This window comes from Sinohyriopsis cumingii, chromosome 16, assembly GCF_028554795.1.
Source record: "Sinohyriopsis cumingii isolate HCF-2022 chromosome 16, ASM2855479v2, whole genome shotgun sequence".
In the NCBI taxonomy this organism is placed as follows: domain Eukaryota; kingdom Metazoa; phylum Mollusca; class Bivalvia; order Unionida; family Unionidae; genus Sinohyriopsis; species Sinohyriopsis cumingii.
Genome location: NC_142976.1, coordinates 74343893 through 74370863, shown reverse-complemented (window position 1 = coordinate 74370863; position 26971 = coordinate 74343893). Strand labels below are relative to the sequence as shown.

The window sequence follows — 26971 nt, the reverse complement described above, 5'->3', positions numbered from 1 at the left end:
AGAACATGAACTTAATGCCCACCTAATATCTGCTATGTTGAAAATCTCAGTTATAATCAGACTTGACTGTACCATTAGATACAAAAAATAGAAAATCTTGAAACAATTACTTTATAACATATAAAATCGACAGCATAATTTGGACAGAAGGCATACTTTGGACTCGGCTGACTGGTCTTGTGATTGTAAGGCAAGTTAATGGATTTTCGGAAAATAGTTGAAGTATTACTCACAGGCAATCAGAAAACATGAAATAGTTGAGAAATAAATCAAATGAAATAAATCTTTACTTAAAACTTTAATTTTCAATAAACAGTAACATCACAAATGAAGGACAACAGATGAAGGAAAACACAAAATGTGAAAACTGGCACCTGCAGTTTTCTATAAAAAGATTGTTTCATTGCTGGTGCAATCTATGGCATGCTACATGCAAGACAAAAATGTAACAATGTGATAAAATATCTTAATCAGGCACTGTTTTATCTGTAACATTTCTATTGTCAACAAATATATATAAAAAAATAAAACACGATGAGCATGAGTTTTTTAAAAGATAGACATTTGTGTTGCTAATATTTTCTGACCATGTAAAAAAGAAGCTTTCTGATATATTTTATCCCACTGTTAAAGAAACTGGTCCCCTTCTAAAACTATATTTTAAATGGAGTTCAAAATGGATGACCTCTGAAAGATTGTATATGTTTTAGCAAATACTGAACTCAAATTAGAGCCAAAAGTTGCAAATCCTGTGCAAACGAAGGAACCAGACGAAAATGTTTTCTCAAACAGGTGCTTATTGATATGTAAGTGTCTTTTTGAATAAAAGATAGATTTTTAAAAAAGGCTGAGTTGGACACAGAATAAGCAGAGCTAACTAGCTAGCCAGAAATATACAATAATGGATAAATCACAATGAAGACAATCTCTACATAAAATGCATATCTGACTAAACTAAACATGGCTACAAGTAGGTGCAGTTAAATGGTCACTACTTACGAGCAAATCTGACTAAACTACACATGACTACAAGTAGGTACAGTTCAAAGGTCACTACTTACAAGCAAATCTGACTAAACTACACATGACTACAAGTAGGTGCAGTTAAATGGTCACTACTTACAAGCAAATCTGACTAAACTACACATGACTACAAGTAGGTGCAGTTAAATGGTCACTACTTACAAGCAAATAAGGGACTGAAAATAATATGAGCTGGTGGCTGCTATATGCTGGTGGTCTAGAGGCTGGGTTTAAATGTACAGTGTTATGTTTTATGACATTTCCATTCAAAACAAGACTCTCAAGTGATCCTGATATTCTCACCTGATTTGAATCACTTAACAGTTGACTGTTCCACCAAGCAGGCAAATGTGCTATTGAAAAACACAATCTCCTAAACTTTTTATCATGTTAATTTTAATTTAATATATTCTGATTCAAATTCTTTCCAAAGATAACGGCATACATAATATAACGGTCTCCTGTTCATAATCAATGTCATCCATGATCCTAATATAAATCTACTTACTGAGTTTTACAGTAACAAGGTTCAAGATATTTAATTCACAGCTGTTGATCTCACTCATTATAGAATCTCTGACAATGGTAAGAGGGGGTGCAAACATCAATTAGAAGTCGGTCTCAAAGTGACAACAAAATCAACCCATCCAATACAAGATCACCTAATATGCGCAGATCTTGCTCCTGATTAAATTTATCTAACATCTTTGATAATATAAGACTATTTAATAAAACTGAAATCAGATCAGAAATATTCTTGCCAGACTGTTGACAAGCACAGCCAATAAGATGCAAAGTTGCATTTTAAAAAATGGTGTGAATTTGATTCCTAATCCTCCTCAAACAGGATCTCGATGACTTGGGTATGTTTACACAGTCTGATCAAAATCCTATCATAAATACAGTCTGTAGAGTGGTAAAAAAATCTCACATACATGACCACCTTGTAAATATACATAGCCTTGTCATAATAAAAATCATCCAACATTTTGATGATATTAACTTATTTACCAATTTTTATTAAACTTGGATAGAAAATATGGCCTTTCAATATTATGGTTAGATCTTCTTCTTCTTGTTGTTGTTGAACAGTTTAACGCCATTTTCAGCACATGATAGGCTATACATGGCGGTCAGTATTAATGGTGGAGGAAGGACCCAGAAAATCCCTGGAAAGAACCACCGACCCTCGAGAAGCTACTGGCAAGCTTTCTCACATACCCACATTGGCCGAATCCGAGACTCGAACCCACGCAGACAGAGGTGAGATGGCAGTGATCTGTAATGGAGAGCGCTTTAGATTGCTCATAATAATAAAAAAATGAATGTATTAGTGATACAAGCCAAAATCAGATCTATATTATTGTTTCTGGAATGGTAAAACATTTAGCAAATTAGATGAAGATCACCTAATTAAGATGCATGGCTCTTGTTTATTATCCAAATCAACCAAGATCTTGATGACATAAGCAAAAAAATTTAAAAAATTTAAATCACCAATATGGCTTCTAGAGAGGGTAACAAGCAGAACCAAACAGATGCAAGATTACCACATGAATGCATGAATGTCGTTAATGAACTTTTCCAAAAATGACATCACTTATATATAACATAATCACAAGTTGTATAATGATGGAAATATAATTTAAAAAAACCTATGTTCCAAATTTGATTGAAATCTGATCAGAAATATGGTTGCCAGAGTGCTGAAAAACAATTGTTGATGTACTGAAGAGCCACTGCAGATAATACATTGTGCATCATGGGCACAAGGCTAAACCATAAGTTCACTTCATCTTGTGGCCAAGTGACCTAGAAAAAGTAAAACATTTATCTGAATCATTTCAAAGTTGATCTTATGAGAGAATACATCATGAGGCAATATCTACAATTCTAGATTCATTTCATGTTTGTACAATGTTGATCTCAATAAAGCTACTTTAAAGTTTAAATTTTACAAGGGAGAATATGTAATTATATAACAAAGAACTCAGTTCCACCAAGCACACATAGAAGGTGTGTGTGTGTGTGTGTGTGTGTGTGTGATTTGGATTTTTAATGTACCTTTAACAATTTTTCAGTCATATACCTATGATGTCTGCAGTGTGGCAGTTTATAGCCATGCCTAGGACAGCCAATAAGACGCAAAGTTACATAAAAAAATGGTGTGAATTTGACTCATAATCATCCTCAACCAGGATCTCAATGTCTTGGGCATGTTTACAAAGTCTAACATGTAGCATGATGTCCCACCTAGTTACATTATCCTGACACCAGGCTGGCCAGTCCTAACACTAACCTCTTAATGCTGAATGCCAAGCGAGGACGCTGTTAGTACCATTTTTATGTCTTTGGTATGACTCAGCCAGGGATCGAACCCACAACCTCCACCATCCAAGGGATGGATATGGAAATGTATTTACCAAAATTAGAATTTCTGTTTTCAAGTGTGTTAAAGGGAGATAACTAAAGCTTTTGTATCTGGTTTTATTAAAAGTACATAAAATGTAAAAAAATGAATTAATTTTGCATCAAAATATAACTACAGCTTAGATAAGTGTAAAAGTATAGTTGAAGAAAACACATTTGTCAGCAAATGTTTTGTTTAAAAAAAGACTGCACAGATACAAAAAATAATTGTCACCACATGAAATTCAGCTGGGTTTTTTTCAGTCCCTTTATGTATATGGCATAGTATCTATTCTATTTCACCCAAAACAATTTAAATTACTGATAGTAGTAAAAACTGCAAATTCTTAATAATATAAATTAGAGTAAAGCTCTATTCTCCTTGAAAACAGATGGTCTAATAAAGCAATGCAGCATACACGTATAATATAACTGTCAATACCACCAGTAGGAAGGTCGAAATTATAATCCTGTGGGCATGTGCCTATCTTTGTTTTGAATACAGGGTGGGTGCAGTGCAAAGCTGTACCATATTATGTTTTACCTAGAAATTAGTGATAGCAGATGATTGTAATTACAACACTACCTGTGGGAAGAAACAAGGATGGCCTGTACAGGTAAAATCATTGAAGTATGGTGTCCAAAAGCTAAAAATGCCTTGGTATAGAAAACTCTCCTGTATGTACCCAGTAATAATGGAATTATACATACATAATGTTTCCTAAAGGCATAGGGATTTGTGTACATATAAAAAATACTTGTAGCCAAAACCTATCATGAAGCTACCTGTGCAGCTGACTAAGTGCTATTAATGTGAGAAGAAGACAAAGTGTAAGAAAATTGTAATGGTAGAGCTTTATTGGCAATTGGAAGAGAAAAAAACTTGAAATGGTATGCTTCCAAAGTTGAATCTGGCTTTTGCGAAGTCTCTTATGGCTAGAGTGTGCTTTCTAGCACAGATGGAAGTAGTAATTGAGATGTCCACAGGATTTGGCACCTTTCACTATACCAAGGGGAGATCACCATGTCTGACCGCCACCTAGGTAGGCAGATAACTCAGCTTCTTTTAGATAAAAGTGTTATCTGGGAGGGCAAGATTTGCATGTTAGTATTAGTTCTCCTAAGGTATTATGATTGGGTAATGTACTTAAAGAAGAAATAAGCTATTTGTTGATTTTACAAAACTTGTTGGTTTTTACTCTTTTCTGTTACTTCGCTTAAGACCATAACGTCATAACACCCTAATATTAATGTTCAAAAGATAGCAGGTGTTAATTATATTGATTAAGAATTGTGTTCAATATCCTAAAGTACCTTAAAATCAAACAGAATCTGATCATTTGATTCTATTTTCAAAGTGAATTTATTTTTTAATATAACAAATACTCAAATGTACATAACAAAAATACAGAAGACAATAAACAGATTACATAAACAAAGGCGTTAGAACTATAAGAATAAGTGCAAAGAAAATTTCTGTCAGCTCTGATGCAATATTTTAACACAATACACATCAGTAGTTCTCCTAATCTCTCATTAATTCTTTCTCCACAGCCTCTGCAATTTCCTCATCAACTGACCCTATAGAGTCTTGATAGTCATCAGAATCACCCTCAGACTCTGGAGCAAAAGCTTCCATTGTCTTTTCATATTTTTCCAGCTCAGTTTCACTCTCCTCTTCAGCCTCCTCTTCTGGACTTTTACTCCCTTTCTCATCATCAGATGAGACTTTCCGTGGGCTACTTTTGTGGTCTTTCACACTCCAGCCCCTTGGGAAGTCTGCAGACAGGCTATCCCTTGTTGACTCTTCTTCTGTATCAAGCCCAGAGCTGCTTTGACTCAGGACCTGGTTCCGGATCCGACTGTCCCGCTCCTCCTCATCCTCGGAACTTGAGTCATCATCCCCTTCCTCCATGATGTCCTCCACCTCCTTGTCCATACACTCAAGATCATCATCTGAGAAAGCATACAGAGGGTTGTAGGTGAAGGAAAATTTGGTTTCTGTTTGTGGAAGGGATGGTCCTGGCTCCTCCAACAAAGCACTCTTACTGCTATCAGAAGTTGATGGCTGCACGGCTGATGAATGAACTGTCACTGAACTAGGTATTTCCATGTCACTTTCTGCCTTTCCTACTTCCTGTCTTCCTCTTTTGCTACATCCATTTAGTGCAGAATTATCATCTTCCATTTCCTCTGATTTCCTTTTGGTTTGATTATTATCACTGTTGGCATCTGTCTTATCCACTTTAGAAAGATTGAGACTGTCACAATAAGCTATGCTACAATAGTTCTCTGAAAGTGGAAACAAAGCCTCCTCTACATGTTCCCATCTCTCGTAACAGTTCCATAACCAGTCTGGGGTAACTATGTGTATATCTTTGAATTTCTTGGCCAATTTTATTTTATTGGTACCTAACTTTGCAGCAATCACATGAGTGGTAGCTTCTTTGTCTGTAGCTGACTTCCTGGGCACAACAGATGACTGAATATTTGCTCCTAAAGTTTTTGCTACATTAAAAGCCCTACTTTTTTCAGCAGGCATATTTGTTGGAATGACACCACTGAATACTACATTGCAATTTTTCAATGTCTTTTTCCTGACATAAGGTATAATGTATTTTAAGTTTGGTTTTTCCTGAGATGCAGATTTCGTCTTGAGTTGGTCATGAAAATCATAGAATGCTTTGTGTATCCTGGTCAAAATTTCCTCAAGATAGAATAAATAATCATCATCATCATCCCATTCTATCAATTCTGTGGTGTCTGTTTCCTTTATTTTATTATCTTTCTTTGTATCATCATTTTTTACACCTTCCTTGGATTGGGAACCACTTTCATGTTTCAATTCCTTGTCTTCACTTTTGTCACTTTCTTCATCAGACTTTCCTTTCTGAGGATCTTTGTCTGAAGTTACATATTTATCTCCTTGGCTATCTGTAACAAAAACATCTTTGTCATCTGAGGAGTTGATTGTTTTTCTTTCCTTAGTACTATATTTCCCTTTATCATCCTCTGTTGAATTATTTTTCACTTCATCAGACTTTGAGTCATCTGTCATCTCCTTTTCTTCTGCTGAGGAACAGACAGATTCTCTGTTTCCATCTGAAGACCTATTTTCTTTGTCATCTGATGATTTGCCATTTTTACCAAGTGCCAAAGACACAGTATCATCCCCTGAACCCTCATTAAGGTCAGTACTGGAATGAGATATTCTCCTGACCATGTGAACGACAGGTTTATCATCATTCTCAGTCTTTGTCAAGCCTTCAGGAGCATTGATGTCTGCAGTCCCTTGGAAAAATCGATAGGGTTTAACATGGACCAAATTGGGTGAGAAATTCCACACATCCTCACGATCGTCAATGATACACACCATAGAATCTCCACATGGGAACAAGGCCCTGGAAAATGGTGAGAAATTTTGTGCAAACATAAAACTCAAAGAACAACATGCTTAAGCAAACCTTGCAATACACTTTTGATATCACCCATTATATACATGCAACAATATTGTTTATCCAGAGAGGGGGCTAACATATGTTTGAACAAACAAGAGTTTTGATAAAAGTGTTTTGGATGTAACATATCTGCATGCATAGATATCCAGATTTGCAATCAGAACCGCCTTTGGACCTTCTGCCACAATTAGCAAAACACCTTAATTATTATAAAAACTGCCTCAAGAGGATTAATTCCTCATGCCAAAATATTAGCAAGTCTGTTTAAGTCGAGTTTAACAGACATCTTTCTATTCACTTCTAAAACAGTTCCATGATGTTATTTTGACGTTTCCAGTATGCATATGTTAGCATTTGACAGGGGTTCTCAAGTTTTTCTATTGATTTTGCCCTTTTTACATTGCATCATTCCATCAAACTATTTACGAGGTGGATTTTGGTGTTTTGACTGATTTGGCTTAATGAAGTTCAGATAAATGAGTTCCACTGTTATGCATTAGAAATTACTCATGAAAATAATAAAGCGCTTAAGTATAAACATTTTACTATTCTCCATTCCTTCTTAGGATTTTACAATGAAAATCAACATTTTATATTGTACCTAAGTAAATTTACATTAGGTATTTGTTATCTGAGAATAGAACTTCAAAGTCCAAATATCGGATGAAAAAGTATGTATTACACTATATCAACTGAGAAGAGACAGAAGTTTTCATATTTTTCTCCTGCAAAGTAAAACAAGAAACTTAATTTTAAACTGATATGCATATAAAATTCACTTGTGTTTGCATCTAGCATGTTTAAGTTTAAATATTAAATGCACTAAAAGCAATGATTGTTTTTTCCACTAATAAGAAAGTTCTGTATCTTTATTCACGGTGCATAATTATACTTATAATATTTATATTAAACTCTTACTAGTCCAGTAATCATTAAAAAAGTTGAAAACACTCACTTCAAATTAGCAACTTTTGATGTGGCATCAAAACATTCATCCCTAGAGAGAATTCTGTGGGAAAAGTATTTTTCCTCTGGGTCCAAGAAACGGGCTATGGTATGGGCATACAAACGGACACCAAATGTACAGATGTGGAGTTCATACAGCTTTGAGATTTTCTCAAGAAACTCTTTGGTGTGAGGCCGCAGTCGAGTGTGATACCACAGCAACTGTCTACCATGCCACAGCTGAAAGTGGTACACATCCTGACAAATAAAATGAAAAATTTGGATGTCATTATTTCTTTAAAATATCCCTACAAAGAATTTATTCATTTGACAAGTCCCTAGAGTCAACAGTCTTCTTTTTAACTGCCTAAAATGCCTTCACATAAAATAACTATCGTCACAAAACAGTGCCATAAATACACTTTTTCATTTACATACAGGTTTATTGCAAGAGTTTAATGTTTTACATTTTAAGTTAAATAGATATATACATTTTACAAGCTATACAAGCTGAAAATTGAAAGTAAATTACAAAAATTCCTATCTTTCTGTGTACCTACCCATCTAGCTACTATCTGTACTAATCTACCAACTTGTCTGTGTCATCAATGTCTATCTTCATCAATCTATCTGCCTGTCTCTATGTCTCATCAATCTGTCTAGACAACTATGTGTCTATCTCGATTGATCTACCTGTCTAAATAAATATCTATCAATCTATCTACAAATTTATCTACTATAAATCAATATTTTCACATCATTAAATTTTGTTTGCTCATCTTTCATTTTTAGCATATTTAGCATGTTAGTGCCACAAACGTTATAAAAATGGATAAAATATAAATTTCTGCTGGAAGTTTGCCTTACCTAATTCAAAATATGTTCTTGCATGAAATAACAACACAGATGAAAGAAACATGGTCGTTTTATTCCTATGTGAGATATTATCAGAGGGCACATTACAATTAGAGATTCAGAAATCAAATTAGAAAAAAGCTAAAATCCGACCTTTTCTTAAAAAGTAATACCCCAAAGTCCACTTCAATAGGTATTACATCCACTGTATAACATGGTGCTATTGTGATTAAAAATTTCCAGTTACAAACTTCCGCATTCTGTTTAGGTAAATGTTGGCCTTTCTATTGTACAGTTTCCTGACACAATTTGCAACAATTTTATAATTGCACAAAATTTGTGATTTTCAATAAGTATACACCATATGCACTTGTTTATAAGGCGACTCTAACTGCAAACTGTACAGACCCAAACATGTTGTTGCATAATGCACTGACAGATCTGGGTTTATGCAACTTGTTAGGAGTGGTCAACAGAGCAAAGAACACAGACCTTGATCTGCTGGTGCATTGCATCATGGTAGATCAGGGTCTATTTTGCTTGAAGTTGGACTCAATTTATAAGTGAGTATAGGTGGTAAGAATATATGCATGTAGGTAAGAATTATCTCCTATTCCTTTTTTTAAATAAATAATTCACTGATATCTGAGAAACCATACACAGTTATGCATATGCCAATTATTATAGACTTGTAAATATGTCTTCATGTCAACAGAAGAAGCAGTCTTGAGACATGTCAAAAAGCATTCTAATCAACAAAACCAATCTAAATTTTAGCTCCAATAAAATAAAATAAAAAGAATTGCTGACCACTGACAATCGCATGTAAACTTGAATCAACTCTTCCACTGATGACTGATCTCTCTCAGCTAAATTCTAGTCTTCTAACTGCAGTAACAGTAACCTTACCTTGAGATTAGGGGGAATGTTGTCATTGGTAGTATGAACTAAGGTCTGATCCAGGTCCACAAGTAATACCAGCTTCCTTGTCCTCAGGAGGTTCTCCTCATCGGCCTTCCCCAGTTCCTGGGCCATCTGAAATTGCATTATGTGATTTCAATGTGAAATTCATTTGATTAAATGTGATATGAAACGCATTAATAAGATAAGGGAATAACACAGTAATCAATGTGTAAATGTTTCCTATCTCACTTGTACTCACAGTACTCCAATCATATAGTCAAAGTAACACAAAAGTGTCAACATGTCAAATCTGAAATAATTAGGTTTTCAATCATGAAACAAAGATGGTCAAAGCAATTCATTAGCTAGATGGTGGTAAAAGTAAATGCATAGTTGCGGCAGAAATGAACCACCTTTTGTGACAGTGTGACAGGTATTTTTTAAAAGAGTAATTTTTTATATCTGATGAAAAAGTTAATCTATGTGGAGACATTAATTCATCTCATTTTGTTAGGGTCAAGAGACATTCAATATTTACAAAACTTGTTTGTAAATGCAACCAAAAGTTCTTATTCATGTCATAACCACTGTCACATTAAACTTCTTTTCATTCACTATTCATAACAGGCCTCTTGCATCAGCTGACTCTTCTGCTCTCGGCAAGCTGAGAACTGATTAATTTAGATATTCCTAAGTCTAATTGTGCAAGCTGCCCAGAGGAAGAGTCAGTCCTCTGTTACACGGTGATATATAAATTCTGTCAAAACAGTGGTGAAATACAAAGGCCAGTTTTGTTTCTTCACATGGGTGATTGCTATTGTTGTTGTAGGGTTTAACGCCATTTTTCAGCACACAATAGGCTATACATGGCAACCAGTATTAATGGTGGAGGAAGAACCCGGGAAAACCTCCGGAAAGAACCACTGACCCACAAGAAGCTACTGGCAGGCTTTCTCACATACCCACATTGGCTGAATCTGAGACTCGAACCCATGCAGATTGAGGTGAGATGGTAGTGATCCGTAACGGAGAGCGCTTTAGACCACTCGGGGCCCCTGATTGCTATTGACAAATTTTACAGTATTATAAATTTTCTGATTTGAACCAAATTTGCTGTTACATTTTTGCTTTCTTTACAATTTCCCATTATTTAGTCCATTCCATGAAGTTACATATTTTCAAGTTTGTGATCCAGTGAAGCAAATCATGACAATATTAGTATGCAGATTATTTTTTTCTATTTAAAATACACAGGTATTATTCATGGAATAGATGTTGAAAGGAAGCTGCAGTAAATGGTAACAGATGAATGTTTCAATCTCTGTGCTGACTTAAAAATTTCACTTTTGTAAGTGCACTTTTGCAGAATTCGAAAATCCATATTCTCATCTGTTCTTGCATTCATCTTGCTCAAAAAGTTTTTGTCTCTTCAATGTATTTTATATAAAAACATTGACCAGCTGATAAACAAATTTGCATGTATTACTGTTATCTTATATTTTACATAACTTTTACGGAATTTTAACGTAATTACCTTTATATTCTATATTGTTGTACTTCATGTTTATATTTATCTGAAAGGTTTTTTCCCCACAATATATATACTTGCAATTCTTCTTTCTTATATTTTTCAAATTTTACTTTTAGTTAGCATCATATTGCCACTTTTTGCTGTGGTATCATTAAACACAAAAGACCATTCAACCCCCCAAAAAATCTTTCTTGGCATACCACAATAAGCACAGTCTTCATAATGCTGGATTACCAATTTGTATTTCAATGGCTGTTTGATCTCATGGTCATCTCTTGTAGTGTTTAAGATCTCAGGATTCATTTTTCCTCCTTTTGGCAATTCAAAACTCTGCTTTCAAGCTGTCCTGGCAGTTTGGTTCCATACACCAAAATCTTGATGGATTTGTGTGGATATCATACTGCTGAAATATTCATCTTTCGTTTTTACCCATCAGCAACTGCACTGTGTTTGGAAGTTCATTATTCAAGGGAAACCTCTTAACAATTTATTCACAAACACTTGTAAAATAGTCCCTTACATCTGTATAGAATTTACTGAGGCTACCTTTGTAAAAACTTACTTTCAGCCATGTATTTTATTGTTTCTGAACCTACTATAAGTGTATCATCTGACTTTTGTTTCTTGCATTAATGATAATAAATGCAAGACTGATGGCTTGTGAAATTTATGTCACCTTTCTGAATCGGACAAGCAATTCCTTGAATAATTCAAGCATGTTTTCTCTATGATGGATGTCAGACCCTTCCTGCTAAAAGATTAGGTCATGCTTGTTAAATAGCAGAATTATCCATTATGTGCTTTAGAAATAAGCAATAAATTTTCATTATCCAAAACTGCAGAGCCTTACACACACTCATAACCATTTCCTCTCTATAACTGATTTTTTTTAGTGATCCTCCTGTGCTATCTAACTGATGATATCTGAAACCCTGATTTGTCCTTCTCAACTGATTTCTGTGATTTATCTTCCTCTAAAGCACCTTCCTTGGGTTTTGTAATTTCTCAGTCTTGCCTGCTGACACAGACTTCAAGGTAGTACTAGCCAGACTTCTAGATTTATCAGAGCTCAAAGTTTCCCTGCATGTACTGTCTTGTTTTCCTTGTTTGTTATTGGACATTGGAGTACCTTTATCCTTGTTTCTTGCTGGACATCGGAGTACCTTTTTGCTCGTTCCTTACTGGACATCGGAGTACCATTATCCTTCATACAAGAATCCCTGTGTCCTGCTACCTTTTTGCCTCTAACCTGTCATTTCTTCATTTCTTCCTCAAAATACATTTGAAATGGTTCCCAGTGTTCAAAATAAAGGTTCCCATCATTTTAGCAGTCTCTTCATACCTTCACCAAGAAACAACCATCTAGTTATACAACACTTCAGTATTTCTGTCTGCTTTTTCCCACAAAGTGTCTAAAGATCTTTCAGTTCCATTTGTCTGTTCACACTTTAATCCAAATAATAATAACAAGACATTAAAACTAATAGGCAGTTTATCAGCCCCTCTTCAGCTACTAAATGTATTCAATATGCAAACATCCATTTAGGTAAACTAAGGAATTCACATTAGTTACATGTCCAAGCACACCTTTATTGCAACCTGTCATCACTGAAGCATTGTCAGATTCAAGTGTTATACATATATTACAACTTCCATTTCTTTTTTTCAAATCATGATCTAATAATGTGAAAATATTTTCCCCAGTAGAGGTTCCATCATATTTTGGAATTGATGAAAGAGCTTCAGCTACAACCCCATCTATATCTACAACAACTGGGTACAACGTCTCCAAATCAACGCTGCATCAATTTCTACAGTGAAGTGTTGGAATGAAATGTTATTCACAATGTCTTTGTCACACAAACCCATCAAATTAACAGTCTGGGCAAACCTTTGCCGAGAGTGAACATAGGTTATACTCACTGAGCTATACTGACATTGTGATTTTAAGAAAAAACATGTTCCTGCAAGATAGCCATGCTGCATGGAAAACAAGTTGGGATACATATATTGATATGTTTTAAGAACATAAAGCAGTCAGAGATAGAAGTGGTGAAGGCAGGTAGGCAGGAGAGTCTGTGTGACCACATAGCACTCACTGAGTGTTTTGGCCAACAAAGAATAGATTCAATGTACAGGAAGGGGGTGGGGTCACAAATCTCAGAGCATTATGGTGAGTGATGGGTAAATTGGAAATATGGGAGTGTGCATCTTGACTAGGGCTTCACAAAGCATCCTGCCCAGTGGAGAGGTTCAAAATATGAACAGGAAAGCAAAGATATAGTGTCAAATTCTGGACAATGAATAGCGTTGAATTGTGACCACCTTTTGATTTTATTTTGTGAAGAATATGTCAATATATATATATATATATATATATATATATATATATACTGGTGACTTATGGACGATAAACTGTTTAAATTGATGGAGTCAATCTGTGAAGTGATATTCGAATCAGGATACAAGCAGGGAAAACTGACATTGATGATTTCCTAATGTAGTGCAATGATAGAACTGTACAATTAAAAGAGAGCTGAATAACAGGATTTGAATCAGTTTCTATTAATTTTATTCCATTTAATATTTTATTATTATCAGGAGAGGTATTGTTACAGGATTTGTGTGTGTGCATTATTTGTGATATATGTCAATAAATATAATATTATATGTGTATTTTCCGCTGTTTGTCTTCGTTCTTTGAGTGATTATTGCCTGTCCCAAACATTCACCCTCCCCTATTTTAAGTATTTGGCAAAGTGGAAGGAAAGTTCGTGACAGTCTTCCTGAATTCAATTTGCAGTATTGTAATACAATGGCAGTAGTTTTTATTCTACCACACTGATAGCTACATGCTACTAACAGTTTGGGAAACATGCATCTAAATAGATTAGAAACATGGTCTGATGCAGCAACTACAACATTAAGCTCAACCAAAAGCTATGTTAAAAACACACTGACCGTTATGACCTCCAGTTCAGTTTCTGGCACTATAGATCCAAATCCAATAGTGGTCAGCAACTTACAGCTAAATTTCAATGTAACATAGTGGTCAGCAACTTACAGCTAAATTTCAATGTAACATATTCTTTATTCTTATTTTGGAATTCACACTGTGGTGAAAATCATCTAGCTGCCATAGGTAATGCTCAAGCTGAAAAGTTATTCAAAGGTTTTCTATTGTTAGCAACAATAGCCATATTTGATAGTGGATTAGGATCACTTGTACAAGCATGAATAGGCCTTCATGTCAATATGCTGTCAAATTACAGGTGTGTCTAAACAAATTTAATCAGTTTAGAGTCAAAATTCCATTGTACTTAACTTTTCATTGTAATTATATCAGCCAACAGAGTGGACCCCTCCCCCCACCAATAAAAGATACTGTACAGACTCACTTACAACTCAATTCCAACTGCAAACAACACAGACCCTGGACTCAACTCATAAGCTAATATATATGGTAATTGATTCTAAAGATGATTACAGACAAGCTATTTGGGTGATTAATTATCTGTATAAAACAATCCATCCCTGTTTTTTTTAAAGTCTTATGTCACATGTTTAGGCTCTAATAAACAGTAACAATCAAAAAGTGAAAACAACAAGCTTTGAAAACTTTAATAAATAATTTATTTCTCTGGAAAAACAATGTAAAAATGAAAAAATAATAAGAACTTACGGTTTTAAGAATCAAATCCAAAAACGATCCAAGAATAATCCACGAAAAAATTTTTTTTAGAAGTCCTAGTAATGAAATGTTCTAATGAAATTTGAGTTCTGAGTCCCAATGAAAAATCCAAAATGGAAGGCAATGGCACATGCTATAGCTAGTATTGTGCTGTTGTGTCTACAGTTCTATGCTGTTCCACAGACAATATTCTGGTGTATGAATTTCCGAATTTCCGAATAAAATTTCAAGAAATGTCTTTGTCCAAGAATTCTGTATGAGCATTCAAATATTTCCAGGAAAAAGAATTAATCTTTTAGAATCCAAATAGTTCGAAGACAATTTTTAATATAGCTCAACTGGTCACAACAGATAAAATAAAACACCTTATGTCCCAGTGTTTAGGCGCCTGACTGACTAATTCCTCTAAAGACGAAGGTTATACAGTAAATTGAGACGCAAAACAGATTCCCGGATGAGGGTCAACCCTCCAGAATTTTGAGAACAGCATAGAAGTATTTACGTCTAAAGTCACGTAGTCCCAGTCAGCCTCAATTTTACTATTTTCATTCACACATTAAGAATGAATTTTAAAAAAGTTGTTTACTTCATTCTCAATCAAGGTCAGGAACTAGGTCAGCAAAAAGATACAAAGTTCTATTTTAGGTGTTTTCAACTAAACAGTCAGGTCAAACTAATTTCTGGAAAATATCAAATTCCTAGTAAACAAAATTACATTACTCTGACATGTAATGAAATTTTCAAAAATATTTAAATTTACAAACAGACAATTAAATTAAATCAAATATACATAAGTACATAGAAAAGTTTAATACAGCGATCCATTATATCCAATTTAAAAAGGAAATCATTTAAAAAATTAATATTTCATATTTATGAGGCATGTTACATAGCATTAGTGGCCCAAAATTTATTTTTATTAAAAAAAGCTTTATTCTGTTCCGTATATTTTGTACATATCAGGATGAATGTAATTATCGCCAATGGTCAAATGGATACATTAGAGGACCAAACATACATGCATAAACTTACCTCTTCACTGACAATGAGTTCTGGAATGCAGTGTACCATGGCCACCGAGGCTTTCACTTCTTCTTTCCTGTCTCCAGCCATTCCATTCTCTCTTTACATACAAAAAATAAAGAGTTTTGTGGGGTATAAATTTTTGTGGTTTTCATGGTTTCCCAAAAATTCAATAATCTTTCAAAAGAAACTACAAGAGCCCTTCCCCAAGCTATAACTGTATCGTTCATACTCCCATATATGTGGAATCCAACTGCGAACTGCACAGATGTGCAAACAGATCTTGATCTATGCTAGACATGTGAAACTTTCTCAACAGTGCAGACTGGATAAGCAATTTCTAAAGCCACACCCTTTGATGTAAACAAGCAGATAAAAACATGGTTGCAGGCCATAGGTTGCACATGCCTGGTCTATGCATTACACAAAGAGTTATTAGTAAAACAACCAACACAGACCATAATCTTCTGGTGCATTGTGGGATGGAAAATCAGAGTATACGTTGTCTGCATCAAAACTTCACATAAGCATGTATATATGATAAGTATCAACAAAAATGTAATATTTCATAAAACCAAGAACAGTAATTTCCATCAGAATAAAATGCATTCGCAGTATACCATAAAACTCACTCACAAAAAGTTGCTTTCATTTAATAAAGTTGTAGAACAAAAAAAAATACAACACAAAAAATGTCATATTTTTATCAAGTAAAAGTATAGATGTCATCAAAATAAGTTACTCCTCTACATTTACTAATGTTTTGAACTCTTGAGCAAATATATAACTGTACATGAAATGAAACAAAAAAAAAAATGATCTTAGTAACCTATTATAATCGAATATAAATTGGTTAAGTGGAACTAATTATCGATTATGAAATTCTGACTGATTCCCATCACTAAGATGAGTCCAACTGCAAACTGCATAGATCCAGATCTGCCATTATATAATGTACCAGCAAATCAGGGTCTGTGCATTTTGTTAGGAGTAATCAGTGGAACAAACACAAACCGGTGATGGCATTTCAGGATCTATGTTGTCTGCAGTTGATTCAACTTCTAAGAAAGTATATACTGTATTTTGATACTACGGTAATAAAAAAAAGTACCATGTTATCTTTCATGAACAAATTAAGAGTCTACTGAAAACCAGAGAAGCTTTGTACTTTGAGGAATCATGCTGAAGCTTGCCAAAATGCAGATGTATATTCAAAATGTATTTGTAGTAAGTATAACACATGATATCGCCATGAAATCCACAAAATAATGTTTCTTGATCTCAATGCACAAGTTATGAATTCTGGAATACTTATTTCAGTTGGTGACAGAAATCTGCAAGAAAGCATAATGTCAATATGTATTTCTTGATTACTAATTCTCACATTCCCACCTGAACTGTTCACCCACACATCTGTATGTGGACAAATGCAGGACTCATGTCCTTCAATATTTCTAAATTTTAGATTTATATTACTGCCAAATGCATGGATGGATAGATGAGTCCAAATACAAATGGCACAGACCCAGATCTGCTTTTGAATAATGCACTGGCAGATCTGGGTCCATGCAGTTTGAAAGGAGTAATCAGTAGAACTTACAACACTGACCCTGATCTACCAGTGCACTATGCAATGGTATATCTGGGTCTAAGTTGTTTGAAGATGGGCTAGACTTCTAAGTGAATATATATGGCATCATATTTGCTTAGATTGACTAAAGGGCATTAACACGTCATACACATAAAATAAGATTTTGTGCCAAAATAATGGAAGTAAAGTATCTAACTCAGAAACACTCTTATATCAGCTGACCTGAGCTTGTATGGCCAGGATTTGAATCTGCAACCCATTAACTGCAAGCCCAGTGCATGTCATACACTAAGTCAAAACCTTCCCACTATGACCAACTCAACGAATGTGTGTTTGTCTGTTTGATGTGGACCACCATAATTATCTGATAACCAGATGTAAATATTATGTTCATCAGTTATCAATCAATTATCCAAACAACAGTACTGACCTCCTTAAGTCTGCTCCACAGTCAGCACACATGTCCTTCATCACTGTAGGATGGCTACATGCTATGGGTTCTATGGTCAAAATGTCCTGCCTGAAATGAAATATTTCGTTAACAAGATGCGGTTTAGAAAAAACAGGCAAATTAAAAAATCTTTCTTGAAATTTTTACGCATATTTTGTATGACTGTGACCTTGACCCCATGGTAAACGTGGTGAGCAAGCATGTCAAAGAATGAATTCCCTTTGCTTCATAAAGATTCATGCCAAGAATGATGAGAATCTATCAAAGGTTTTAGAAAATATTTGCAAATGAACCATAACCTAACAAGCTGTTGATGATGACATGAGCTGAAACCAAGTGACTACTACAGTATGTCTCTTCCTACTACTGAGGGCTTGAAGAAAGCAACTCAACGAACTAGCTATGTGAAATACTTCAGAAAGCTTCAAAGAAGCAATGTATCTCACATACCAAGTCGGTGTAAAGAGCCCCTTGACCATTATTTTACATATTTTTGTTTTATTCCAATGATAAAGTTTACCTCTGTTTATATCTATATAGTCTGGATTATGACTGTATAATCATCAAACTTTTAAACTAAAATCTTTAAGATGGAACATAAAAACTGACAGACACTGCTGGCATTGTCACTGATAGATACTGCTGGCACTGGCACTAATAGACACTGCTCACATTGTCAATGCCGGCCATAGCTGGCACTGGCAATGATAGACACTGCTGGCACTGTCAAGAAAACAGTGATACATGTCTTTAGTCATTTTCTAAACCCAACAAAAATAATCTGCCCAATTTTCAGTGGCCATGAACCAGGGCTTATGGCTAAAGCAACCCATGTATTAACTGTATACATGTAATCAGCACGTTGATCTTTTTAAAAATTATTATTACAATATTATCCATTATATAAACACAACAACAGTTGAGAAGAACATTTAGAACCAATTAATGTACAGAACACAGTGATGCTAATTTAAATAAGAACAGACAGAAGAAAATATTGCCAAAATATTGCTATTTACGTTTGTTATACCACTGTAATCAGACGTCTCTAAATAATCATAATAATAATATTCTAAATTTTCTTCATGAGAATTTATATTATCAGCTACAACATTATACAAGGAATATTTTCATGTATTTTCATTAAAACTATTGTTTAAAGTATTACCTTTAGAGGAACAATATTCAAGGGAGAACATACAATTTCACTAAATCTGAGTTGCCCCCCTTGACTTGTACAACTGCCCTGAGAGACTGGTAGATCTATACTATGTTACTAATTTTAGAAAGAGAATGGATACTATACCATAGATACCAGGAATCCATGACAAGAGCTGTTGGTATTGATGTATACGTATATTGATCTGCTGAGTGAAACTATCAGATTCGTCACTGCACCGGTTGCCTAGTGGTTAGAGCTATCTATCCTGACGATGCATAGATTGAGACATTTCTGAGGAAATGCTACAATGACACAGTTCCAAATTTTCAATTTTGCCCCGCCCTCCAATTATAAATAGTCAACCTGTACTTTATTTGTTTCCAACTTCATTTAAAAAAATTATCAAAAAGATATACATGTATGTAAATAGTAAACACATATTGATATCTAGATGAGTAAATAGAATGCAATATAGTTAGAAAAGACCAATATATAGAGAGAAATAAATGGGTAGATAGGTAAGGTTTAGAAAAGGCTAGATTTTTAAGAGAGAGAGAGACAGGCAGACAGAAACAGAGACAGAGAGAGAGTGAGATACATTTTGGTAAAAGACTTTGTACTGAAAACTTAACCAACCATGAGCAGAACTGAGTTAACTTAATTTTAATCATGTTTTATATATGATAAAAAAAAATTATATCTACTTTTCCATGTAAAGTTCTCATGCAGATTTAAGTATCCATCCAGTAAACATGTCAAAACTGAGTAAACCACTGAAATATTCCAATATCAATGAATTCGCTCTTTGCTTTTCCTTTTTCAGGGAAGTGTTGTGCCAACACACAACTGCTTCTGCTTCCATGTCTCCTTGAAATGGGCAACATCAAAATAATCTCTGACAATCTGACTTCTGAGAATGTTTTTGGAATACTTATTTGTATCCATTTAATCATTTGCTAAATAATAACTTAAATTATGCATGTGTCTCCTCAATGACAACAATTACATGCAGAAATAATGCAGATTTTAGATATGTTATATAAAAGATAATGCATACTGTAAACTGAGACCAAAATCTAACATTTATTAGATTTGCATAATTTGTATGACCAATATGAATTAACTCCTTACTGAGCAAATCATATTTTTACTCCAATTGTTGTCTGACTAATGAAAGGGGATGTCAGTTGTATCTACCTTTGAGAAATGTTGATTGGTCTATAGATAATAAACACTGTTGTTCTTGTTGTGGGGTTTAACTCCATTTTTCAGCATATGATAGGTTATACATGGCGGCCAGTATTAATGGTGGAGGAACAACCCAGGAAAACCCCAGAAAGAACCACCGACCCACGAGAAGCTACTGGCAAGCGTTCTCAAATACCCACATTGGCTGAATCCAAGACTCGAACCGGCGCAGAGGTGAGATGGCAGTGATCCGTAAAGGTGAACGCTTTAGACCACTCGGCCACTCTGGGCCCCAAATAAACAGCATTAGCTGGTACTAACTTTTCAGTACATCAATTACATTTTTAATGAGGGTAATCATTCTATATGAATGCCTTCCAAACACACCTGTCAAAGACATCCTACAAGTTATCAACAACAGACCTGTTTGATAAATGGTGTTACCACCCTTGAAAATAGGCTCCCTTGAAGAGCTCTTCATTCCAGTGAAATCAGAAACCATGTGTGTGAATTTACAATCCATTTTACGGTGAGCAATAAATCATTATGGATGCATCAATCTGAGAGCCTAAATTGACTTAAAAGTGTGTATGAGTTTGTATTTTTCTCAGACTGAACTATGGCCATCATGTATAGCCTATCTTGTGTTGAAAAATGGTGTTAAACCCTAGAACAACAACAAAAAGACTGAACTAGATTATTATTATTATTATTATTATTATAAATCAACACATACATAAATTATCCTATTATTGTTATTATTATTAACATTATTATAATTATTATTATTAAATCCTCCATATTTATATACATATATAAATCCATTGTTTCCCAGGAAATCCAAAATGTGTAAATAATCAGGTTAGTTTTAAAAAAATTCTTTTTCAAAGAAAAAGATGGGTCTGTATTAGATCTGTCTGGAAATGATACTATTGTGGTTGTACCTTTTTCAAAATATCAAATGCATGTTTGAATTAGATTACCAGTATGAATGTTAAGACCAATTGACTTGTGAATGAATAAATGATGTTATATGTCTGTCATGCCTTTATTTACTTTAAAACACACAAGTATTTGATATTTCCATGGAAAATATGTAAATACACATTCGGGATTATCACCATCAAAATCTCACCCATATATTTCAATTTCTGACTGCTTCATGATTTATCATACATGTCTAACAGAGTAAAACCAAGTGACGTCATTATATTAATTGCACCAGAAATTGGTAAAAAGTAAATAATTCATGTCACAACCACTTAAATCAAAGTTTGTTTTCCTTATTGTTATTATTAAAACAATACTGAATCATAATATTGGGATGCACACCAATATGCACACCCAAAACATATAAATAATTGTGCATTTCAGTGTGTATTTCAGTTTCTGAGTGAATTTTGATGTTATTTGACAACCGACCATCAGGTACCTGTGTCTTTAATTACCCAACTCCAGTCCTACAATGTAAGGCGTATCATTTATGTTTTGATGCTATGTCTTACTCCCTAAATAACGGTGGACTTGACTTACTTTGATGTCTTTTTTCAAATAATTTCGAATTCTCAAAAAAGCAAATGGACATGTTTTCAAGTTCCACTAACCTACATTTTAGTTTCTTTTAATGTGATGGGAGAAAAAAATGCCAAAATTGGTTACAATGATGACAAATATCTTGAACGAAATGAAGTTATGTAAACATTTTCTTCAATATTAGTATATTTTTTATTCATTTTGTTAAGGAAACATTCTTCAACCTAATCCAATTTCAACATTATTGACTTCCACTGTATTCCAACCAGATGAATGGAACATGAAATTTGTGTCTATTTGCTACTATCCGATTCTGATTCCATCAGGATATATACAGTAAAGTACATATAATCAATTAAATTTTAATTGAAAGTCACGTAATCTTTATAGAAAAATGAAAGAACATGAACTTCTCAAATTTTTTATTCTGAAAACAATGGCCAGAAATCTGTAAATGTTGCAGCGACTTGAAGAAAACAAGATGCACTAAGCGGAGAGTAAACTTCAATGCAGTAGTCATGTGATACCAACAAAAACATCACTGACACATGCTCTGTACTGGTTCAAAATGGTTTCCTTCACCCTGCTGCAATACCGACAGGTTTCTGGTCATTGTTCTCAGAATAAATATGTTGAAAATTAAGTGTGCATTATATTTATTTACAAACATTAAGTTACTTCAATATAACATTTCCTAATTCTATGTGCAACAAATTTGTGTGTTGTTGATATAAAGTGACTATTTGACCTCTGATGTTATTGACATGTAGGTTGCAAGCTTTATATAGTCATGTGAATCGGAATGCAAAGGGTGAGATCCAGGTTAAATTTCAACAACAATGTAATTTTGTAATTTTGTCTTGTCTGTCAATGGATTCAAGACATGACAAATGCTATGCTCATGAGTTTTAAGAAAAAAAATCATATTCCTATCGATTTCATGCAGGTATATCTCGATGAAAAGTCATTCAAGTTTGCAAGGCCGGCTAGAAAGCAGCTACCCTACGCTACCCAACTTTTCGATAGGCAGTGGTCTCTGACCCTAACCCCAAAATAAACGTCCAAATATCAAAAATGTTGCGGCAAGGGACAGAGGAAACTCAGACTACAATATTAGTTGACATCAAAACACACAACACATCACATTTATTTAGGCAATAAATCCTCAACGCCCAAAACATAAATATCAGGGTCTAGGTCCTAGTCCTACAATGTAAGTCATAGCACATGTTGTTTTGGTTTTAGTGCTATGTCTTACAATCCAAATAACGGCCCTGTATAGCCATTTCGGATTTCGGATGACATTGGAATGATTATTCAAAGTTTCAGGAATATCTCACACACTTGGCAGCACATATCGACACTCTTCCACTAATTTATGTGTAATTAATATACTTACTGTGCTGTCTTTATCCTGGCTGAATGAAAATATAACACAAGCAAATGGACACATTATTATATTCTGTTGACATACATATGAATTTGTTGCAATGCGGCAGTAGTTGAGGTATGCCGAAGTATGTCTAAGTAAGTTTATGTGGTGGATGGATATGTTTCCTGTACGAAATGAAATGTTGCTTACAGTTCCAATAGCATATGTGTCAACTTGTATAGTTTAGCCATAATTTGTACGTTTTTTTTCCTTTTGCATCAGTGTATGGCCATACAACCGTTTTGTACGTTTTTTCATTTTGTGTGCATCCTGAACTCTTGGCATAATTTTTTCTAGCACGAGAATTCAGTGAGAGTATGGAAGCCCGAAACAATCAATCAAATCATACTCAAAACCACACTTTTCCTTTGATAATGAAATGAGTTTCATTCATGGTTCAACTCCAGTATGTGAAGATCTTGTTCACTCGGAGATTAGACGCTCATTCGGATTTCTAATACTGACTAACTACCTGTGTAGTATGTATGTTTTCTTATTTTATACATATTTATTTTATTATTTTACTTATTACTATCAAACGCATAAAGTTTACATCAATTTTCATACTTTACATCGTGTGGCAATCATGTTGGTGTAACCGTAATTCGTCCAACTTTTCTGTGTGGAGATAAAGTCGATTTATTAAAATTTGTAACAATATACTAATTAAAAATAAAGACATTTTATCGTGCTGTTATAGTTTTGAGTTAAGTTTGTTAGATAGGTAATGCAAACAGGAAGATGCATTGCCATAATGAAGGACGTAGTACAGATAGTGACTAACTCGAAAACATGAAACACTGCCAATTTATATCAAGTTTGTTACCAAAATCGGCACAACATATAGCAAATTGATAACTTTTCAAACACCAGATATGCAATTTTAATTGAAATGATCAACAGCTTATGTGGTATAAACTCTGGACTACTACATTGTAAAAAAAATTATTTCTACATTTCAATTTTCGGATAGCTCCTGGCATAATATCTTGGGGTTTATGGGGACAAATATAAATTCATAACATATCTGTAATTGGGAGATCTTTTTCTATCACAAGGCAAATCTAAATTTTTAAATGTTTTATTTTTATTTCTCTCATCTAGTTGAAATATTCCATCCATCAAATGGCTAAGCCAAACTCAAAGAAATGCAAGCTTCAAAACACTGACCAAGGTCGTGGCAAGTTTAAGGTTGATTGGATTAAAGTCTTCCCTGGCATTGTAGATGTATCCAAGTTAGGATCTTCACATGCTTTTTGTAAAATATGTAGTAAAAACATAAAAGTGGTGGTGTCGAGCATATAAGATCTGGAGAAACACTTCAGGGCAAAACTGCATGGAAGAAATTTTGAAATAAAGATGGAAGCATCCATCAAACGCTTCTTTGCTAAGCCAAAGCAGGAAGATGATAGTGTTATAAATAAAAAGAATGAAATAGAGTTTCAGAAATGTAAATAATTACGTACGGTATATACTCACGTATAAGCTGACCCCCAAACTGAACAGGTATAAACACTAAAAAGTGCATGACCCGTGTATAAGCCAACTTACAACTCTGAAGCATCTCAAGATGCACAAGTTCTAAATGCATTTATTTAGGCAAACTTGTATTTTTTTTATTTAATTTTCTGTTTTCTTATAAAGTTTCAGAAATAATGCTTCGAAAATTATGCTAATACCATAAAAGCTGAGTTGTAGTTTGCTTTGATGTAAGCGACCTAATACTCTCGATTTTTGGGGTCACTCCACGCCTACTTCTCGATTTCATAATATCTTCCGATTTTTGTAGAGAACTCCTGATTATTACATTGTCTCCGATTTTCATATCTTCTAAACAAGAAATGTCCTACATGTTCTGTTGTATCACCTGTGAATTATTGTTCTGACAAAATAATTATTTTAGTATAAAACATTCACTTCTTTACTAAATAGGATGTTAAATTTAAACATTAGCAAATGAATGATTATTTTTACCTCTGTAATAATACAAAAATAAAAGATAAACCAGAACAAAAAGATAAACCACAACAATAAAATGGTCCACAATTAATTTCAGTTTCAAGAATGATCACTACGAATGCTATAAATGATCACTACGAATGCTATAACTCCATAAGCTATAGCTCCATTCCCACAAACGAAACTTACATGAGTGAACACCTTGCATTTTTATACCGTATATACCAATGTTAAACTAGTATAGTTACCGGTCAAAAGTCCCTTTTATCACAAGCCAGTTTCAGGGTTTTAATGATTAAGTGGCTTGTACTGCTGATGCAAAATGAAAGACAAACTTGCTGACTATCAACATAGGAGACACCGAGACATCAAGCTTTCTAATGTGTGGAAAGTTATGTTTGTTCAGCTAAAACACAAAACTAAAATTGATTGATGTTGATCTTAGTTTATCTCTATGAGAATTTTATCCTTTATTATGACTACTCTTTGTAAACATGTAAATTAGCATGGTTATGTGTCTTGTACAAGTAAACATGCATACCTTTTCAATGTGTAGGATCGCTTATATCATTGAAAATGAGTAACAAGTGAGCACGTGATTCAACGTAAATGAAGCAGCTATTAAGAACTAGCTGAAATGTTATCTGGAAGAATGCAGTTTGGTCGAAACAATGAATAAAGCAACATCTGCATCTATGTTTGGGAATAAGTAAGGATTTAAGTGACGCTATGCATGCTTTGCACTGTGTAAGTACTGTACATTATAGTTCAGCATGGTATCCATGGTAAACCCAACCAACCCATGATTTATGAAGTTGATATTTACTATTATTTAAATTCATGTTGCAAAAATCAGAAAATATGCAGTCAACAAAAAGACCTAAAAACTGTTAAATATACACACTGACCCGTGGATAAGCCAAACCCATTTCTTCCAGGCCTTTATATTTTCCTAAATTATTCGGCTTATACGTGAGTATATATGGTAAATATGTGTCATAATAATTTGTGTATAGCATTTGTTGTTTTAAAACTGTTGTATAAGGTTTCTTTTGTCTTTGTAAGGGTTTTTTTGGTCTGGCGTACAGGCATAATATATTTTTATTCGTTTCGTTAAAGAATATTTAAACTTAACCTGATTTCAGCATTATCAGCTTTCATCGCTTTCCAGCCAACTGAAATGTAGGCGATAAAACTTAAAAACAGGTCCATTTCTTTTGTGAGAATTTGAATTTATACGAGAAAAGACATCGAGGTAAGTAAAGTCTGGCAAAAACATAACTACTTTGTAGAAAAACGTCGTTATTGGTTGCCAGTTGTGTGTGATATTTCTGGCTTTCGTGACAGTTAGTGGACATCAAAACACGCTACACAGCACTGTTAGTTAGGTGGCAAGACCCATCACCTCCCCACCCCCCAAACTAAAATATCGGCTGATGTGTCTTAAGTTGTAGGACTAGGACTAACCCAACTCATATTGGACGGCAGTTGTAAGTAGGCCTACGCGTTACTGAAAATGAGATGGCCAGGACTATCATAGGCAAATTATCGATCAGATAAAAGGGCAGTCAATATGATAAACATCATTAGATCTCGTCATAAAATTACCCGGGCAGAATTGGATCCTGCGGGTTGGCGTGTATTTCATTGACTTTGGCAATATGATTCGACTTAAGTTTCTGATTTTTCTCATCATCTGTCTCATAGAAACAAAGCAGTGTTCCTCTGGATATATTCTGTCCCTTCTTCACTTTCCATTTTGTTATTTTCGCAATTTTTTTAACTGGCAAAGCGATCTTCACCACGGTGGTCGCCAT

General features: G+C 34.2%; 1 protein-coding gene across 1 annotated transcript; it reads right to left on the bottom strand.

The window, feature by feature from the left end:
• Positions 1 to 283: 283 nt before the first annotated feature.
• Positions 284 to 26971, bottom strand: LOC149780795 (RNA polymerase II subunit A C-terminal domain phosphatase-like). The gene is made up of 6 exons (XM_089937874.1): positions 26763 to 26971; positions 17860 to 17949; positions 15848 to 15938; positions 9600 to 9725; positions 7846 to 8093; positions 284 to 6833 (listed from the first exon to the last, which is right to left on the bottom strand). The coding sequence occupies exons 1-6, from the start codon at positions 26969 to 26971 to the stop codon at positions 4958 to 4960; spliced, it is 2640 nt and encodes an 879-aa protein (XP_089794000.1). The 3' UTR covers positions 284 to 4957.

What these genes read in the sequence shown, in the direction of transcription:
- LOC149780795 (XM_089937874.1), bottom strand. Translation starts at nt 26,971, where the DNA reads ATGGCGACCACCGTGGTGAAGATCGCTTTGCCAGTTAAAAAAATTGCG. An exon ending in ACATTCCCCCTAATCTCAAG is followed by an intron (nt 8,094 to 9,599) that starts GTAAGGTTACTG and finishes TTTATTTGTCAG; the next exon opens with GATGTGTACCACTTTCAGCT. An exon ending in TCAAAAGTTGCTAATTTGAA is followed by an intron (nt 6,834 to 7,845) that starts GTGAGTGTTTTC and finishes ACCATTTTCCAG; the next exon opens with GGCCTTGTTCCCATGTGGAG.